This window comes from Mercurialis annua, linkage group LG4 (assembly GCF_937616625.2).
Source record: "Mercurialis annua linkage group LG4, ddMerAnnu1.2, whole genome shotgun sequence".
Classification (NCBI taxonomy): domain Eukaryota; kingdom Viridiplantae; phylum Streptophyta; class Magnoliopsida; order Malpighiales; family Euphorbiaceae; genus Mercurialis; species Mercurialis annua.
In genome coordinates, this window is record NC_065573.1 from 40,296,926 (window position 1) to 40,302,442 (window position 5,517).

Below are 5,517 nucleotides of genomic sequence, written 5' to 3' on the forward strand. Positions count from 1 at the left end.
ATGGTGTTTTTACAAGTTCAGGGTATAAACGAAAAAAAAATACAAGGTGGGATTTTTTTAAGGAATTAAGCCTAGTATATATAGTAATTATCAAAGATTCCACCATATAGTACAATTTTATTTTAAAATATATTTATTTATCCAATATATATAATCAATCATTCTCTTTATAATAAAATAGAAAGGAATAAAAAGACTAGGGTCCTCGGAAGGGGAAAGGAGAACCAATGGTAATAATACCCCACACCCACTCCTTCACTATGCTTTTATAAATAAATGGCAAAATTTATCTTAAAGTCCTTATAATATTTTTTTCACCTTTTTCTTAAAACTTAATTGAGATTCACAAAAATCTATAACCTTATCTTTTTCAATTAATGATTCTAAATGAAAAAAATTATAATCATGCATTATTAGCTAACATCCATATAGATGCGTCAATATCATTAAATTAATTCAAATATCATCAAATACAAAAATCAAAACATAATTAAATTAAGAGACTATATTTTGATTTGCCAATCATAATGTAATTCCTCTATTTTTTGTTAAGATATAGGTTGAAAATTACAAAAATACGTGATGAATTTCAAGAGTGTATTTCATACAACGGTTGCGTCGCATCATTCCGCACAACAAGCCGAGCATTTGTAATAGAAAATTTTATAATTATTATTTTTGTTAGGCCAAATGTTGTAAAAAGGCCAAACCTTTTATAAAAGTTTTACAAAAGTCTCAACCTTTCAATTTTGTCGATTTTGGCCAAAAACAAATTATTTGGTTTCAATTGTGGCCAACTCTCAATTTGATTTCAATTTGCCTATGTGGCGCCTATATGGCATGCCAAATATTGAAAGGCCAGGAATTTTGTGAAACCAAATAATCAATTTTTGGCCAAAATCGACAAAATTGAAAGGTCATGACTTTTGTGAAACCAATTAATCAGTTTTTGGCCAAAATCGATAAAATTGAAAGGTGAGGACTTTTGTGAAATTTTTGTGAAAGGTTTGGCCTTTTTACAAAATTTGGCCTTTTTGTTATCATTAAATTTTTGACATGGCTAACACGTTATGGTTTGATGTACAAATGACAAGCCGCACTGATTGTGTTATATAATTTTTTGAATTTCAATTGATTTTTAAGGACTATATAAACAGAGATTTGATATTATAAGGACTTTGAAATGAGGTTTGATTATTTAAATAAAAATTAAATCCAATTAATCCCTTTAATCTTAAAAGTAAAAAACCTTTCTCTCACTAATTATTAAATTTTGAATTTAAAAATAAATTTGGATTCATATAAGATTCTGTAATAATAGCAGCACCACGCAAGCAGCAGGAGGATCTCTTTCAGGTATCCATTCTCTTCTTCTTTTTTCTTCTGCCTTCACCAAATATATTTTATATTAATATTTATATTTATATTCATTTATATTTCTGATAGTAAATTAAATTTCTTATTTTTCTTTTTGGTTAATTTCATAACGTGAAGATCTAGGGTTTGCAAAAATCGTCGCTGTTGGTGATGGCTTCCAAACGGATCTTGAAGGAGCTCAAGGATCTCCAGAAAGATCCTCCTACCTCTTGCAGCGCAGGTTCTAGATCTGCCTCTCTACTAATTTTACCTCGATTTTGAATTTTGGGTTGTTTTATTTGTTCGATTTTATGTTTGGGTGGTGTTTTTTTGATTGATTTTGTGGTTTATTGTTGCCTATGGCGTAAAATAGGATATAATTGTTGTTATTTGATCTGCAGATTTAATTTTACTGGTGAAATTTGGTGAATTGATTTTGATAACTTTTATAACATTATAGGTTTTCTTCTATACAGTTAAACTTGTCAAGATTTTAGGTTTTCGGGTTTTGTTTACGTTATAGTCCCTATGCGAAAACATTATTATCTTAGGGGTCATTTAACTGATATTCTTAGCTTTATTTTGCGTCGATTTACTTTGTCTGATTGTCTCTATTATGGCTGATTTGTGTGTTTAGGCCCTGTTGCTGAAGACATGTTTCATTGGCAAGCGACAATAATGGGTCCTCCTGATAGTCCGTATGCTGGAGGAGTATTTCTAGTCACCATTCATTTTCCTCCAGACTATCCATTTAAGCCTCCTAAGGTACTTCATTGAAGCATAGCTTCTGCTTCTCTTTATGTTTGTATATTTACTTTTCTGCCTTGTTAGCTGATTTTGAGGTGAATATTTTTGGTTTCCGATGTCTATTGTAGGTTTTTGAGATGCTTGTCTCGTATCTTAGATATTTGGAGTGATGATTATTTTAACATATCGCAGGCTCTTGATTATAGATCTTGTACTTTCACGGAAACAGGAAATAAACTTAATTCATGTATTATGGTCTAGAGCTGTGGCCTCTAAAATAATAAGTAGCATGCTTTGGTTTTGGAATTAATTTTAAGTGTGTTCAAATCAAGAGAATGACAATTAGATTTCCGATGAAAAGACCATTCTCACAAAGTACTTGGTTATGTGCTTACATATGGTGCTGTTTTAGGTTCAGCTGCAGTAGGACAAAAGTCGTTCTTCACCACTGTCTGTGCATTGTTTTTCACTTAATTGTTGGTATTCTTTCTTTCCAGATGCCGTAATCACTAATTGTTTTCCCTTTTCCCAATTCATTGTTGAATGATGTTGCATCACAATACTGCATTTGCTGTTATCCACAATTATAATGAGCTGCATGCACATTTTGCTTTAAAATGCGACTATGCATTTCTGCTTGCACTTTAGGTAGTTCCATATAGTGTTTCAAGTACCCGAAAACTAGTGTATAATTTTGTCTTATCCTATTTTACTCTAATGTTTGATGTCTTACCCAGGTTGCATTCAGGACAAAAGTCTTTCACCCCAATATCAATAGCAATGGTAGCATTTGCCTTGATATCTTGAAGGAGCAGTGGAGCCCTGCCCTAACCATATCCAAGGTTACCAATCTATATAAACCCAAAGCTCATCATTTGAATATTCAATTTATATTTTTTCTAAATCTAAACTTGGATTGTGCATGAAGATGCACGGAAAGAGTCTTGCCTCCATTTCACCATTCTCGTAGTATAACTTTAAAATGTGCAAGTTGTATATGAACGAAAAATTATATTTACATGGTGGTTTGGTTCACCAAAAGGTTCTCTAATGCAGGAACGATATTATTACTTCTCAAGGACAGTTGAAAGTTGAAAATTTTACAGATTTGGCCTCTAAAATATCTTGATATATAACTTGGTGCTTGTAATGAAATTCCCCGCTTTCAGACTCTAGATACAGATAGCTGCTTAAGGATACCCCAAATCTGTACGCTTAAAATGACTGGTTTCTATGTTTCAGGTCCTGCTTTCAATATGTTCATTGTTGACAGACCCAAACCCGGATGATCCTTTGGTACCAGAAATTGCACACATGTACAAGACGGATAGGAGCAAATACGAGGCAACAGCGAGGAGCTGGACCCAGAAGTATGCTATGGGTTAAGTGTGGTGCTTTGTGTGATAGGGAGGGCTTCTTTTTCCCTGTGGATTTGGTCTTTTGTTTAATGTTATGTATGAATGATGAAGTGATACATGTTCCTCTTTATAAGTGGACGGACCAATAGGGAAAGGTCTAATTTCTGCCCTTCTGAAACACATTTGCTGCTTTTCATTTTGGAATGAAAATCTTTAGAACTTTGGTGAATGGCTTTAAGTATCTCTTCGTGTCCGATCATCTCTCTCTTTTAACTGAACATTTAAATTCCATTGGTTCCTTATTTTTTACATAACATTATAGAAGTTGAATAATCATATAAATTCTTAACTAGAATTACTATGGTAACCTCATGTTGATGTAAAAGTGAATGTTTAATTATGAAAAATGTGACAAATAAAATGATTGTAACAATTCTATAAAGGGTCTATAGTTCATTGGGTTTACCTATTTATGTTGTGGAAGTGCTGGGTGTTCATTGTTACAACATCCACGAAGTTGAACTTGTGCAACCACTTTCATCCCCATCTTATTGTCTTTATGAATATTTCTAACTCTAGAGTAGCCCTTTTAATTTATTCGTTTAACTAGGTGTGTGCATTTAGTTTAAAATTAAATCAAACTAAATTTCATTCTTTTTAGATTCTAATTAAATTTAATATATGATATAGTAAAACTTCTCAACCAAACTGAATTGAACTAGTTAGTTCGGTTTGCAGTAAAACATAATAGAATTTTATTTTATTTTATTTAAAACTAAAATAGGAACTTAAAGGTACAGTTGGGCCCGAGCCCAAATGTTTGTTTCTAACAATATAATATGTTCAGAACCGCAATTGGGTGCGAGCCTATGACTTACTTCACGGACGGTACCCATGTTGATACGGTACTTGCAGCTGCAGCATTTTTTATTTTTTTTAGGAATAGTTTTCTTCTTTTTGGGTTCCTTATGGAAGCAAAATAGTGAAAGAGAGGGTTAATAATATATGGTAAGATAGTCTAAAATCGATTAAAATTTGTAGGTAAAAATAATAACTTTTAAAAGTGATCAAGATTTTTTTATTTTTTAAGTAGAGATAAAAGAAACTGAATATAAAAAGTTAAGGTGTTTTTAATACTAGTTTTGAGGTGCTACTAATTAATTGTCACTACTCTGGCTAACAAATTTAAATTTGCTAGCCGTTTTAGAAAAACAGACCATAGTCAAAACCCACTAGCATTTTCAATAGTAGTAGCCATATTTATTCAAACATTAGTGTCTAGCTATCTGATTATGCTGGGGGAAATAATTAAATAAGCTATAGATGTCTAATTACTTTACACTAGCTATCATTTTATATTGATTAGCTATATTTTAATCTAAATTTAGTCAAAACTTTTGGAACTACAAAAGCTACAACCTATAATTAATAATCTCCATAGTTCCTAACTGTCTTAAAAATAAAGAAGCACATTTATTTAGCTTTTCTTATGCTTTATAAAAATTAAAAATGTATTTTTATAAATTGTCTCATAAAAAGAGAGATACTTATAAGATTTCCTTTGATGTTTTGTGTATTGCATAACGAGAAATGAAGAGTGTCTAAGGGAAGGGGGAAAATCAAATTCCAATTTTCTTTTTGATGAATAATCAAATTCCAAAATTAATTAGACAAATAATTTTACCATGAACTATATTAGTCAAGATCCATTTGTAGACAGGGGCATAATTTGGGATAGAGTGGTGGGCACTGACCGTCAGTTTAAAATTTTATTTTATTCTACTTCATTCTCTAATCACCAATCATTTTATTTTTCGTCTATTTTTTCCAGTTCTGCTGCTACTGCTTGTATACCCAACCTGCCACATGTATTACAAAATTATGAACTCAAATCTATTTTGACTAGATGAAATCTTGGACTTGCTATTAGTTCATTTATTATATATATGTTGTAAATAATATATATTATATTATTCGGTATAATATACATAAAATGTTCTGAACAGTTTTTAACTATAAAACATCATTTTTAAAAAAATTATATTTAGCCTAATTA

At 31.1% G+C, this 5,517-nt stretch overlaps 1 protein-coding gene across 1 annotated transcript; it reads left to right on the forward strand.

Moving 5' to 3' along the window:
* The first annotated feature begins 1,222 nt into the window (after positions 1 to 1,222).
* On the forward strand, positions 1,223 to 3,690 carry LOC126676843 (ubiquitin-conjugating enzyme E2 28-like). Its single transcript, XM_050371146.2, has 5 exons — positions 1,223 to 1,356; positions 1,495 to 1,597; positions 1,994 to 2,121; positions 2,841 to 2,945; positions 3,346 to 3,690. The coding sequence occupies exons 2-5, from the start codon at positions 1,528 to 1,530 to the stop codon at positions 3,487 to 3,489; spliced, it is 447 nt and encodes a 148-aa protein (XP_050227103.1). The 5' UTR covers positions 1,223 to 1,356; positions 1,495 to 1,527; the 3' UTR covers positions 3,490 to 3,690.
* Positions 3,691 to 5,517: the final 1,827 nt, after the last annotated feature.

Bases quoted from the DNA above. Each gene is read 5' to 3' on its own strand.
- LOC126676843 (XM_050371146.2), top strand. From the start codon at position 1,528: ATGGCTTCCAAACGGATCTTGAAGGAGCTCAAGGATCTCCAGAAAGAT. The intron at 1,598-1,993 runs GTTCTAGATCTG...TTGTGTGTTTAG, and splicing joins TCCTACCTCTTGCAGCGCAG to GCCCTGTTGCTGAAGACATG. The intron at 2,122-2,840 runs GTACTTCATTGA...TGTCTTACCCAG, and splicing joins ATCCATTTAAGCCTCCTAAG to GTTGCATTCAGGACAAAAGT.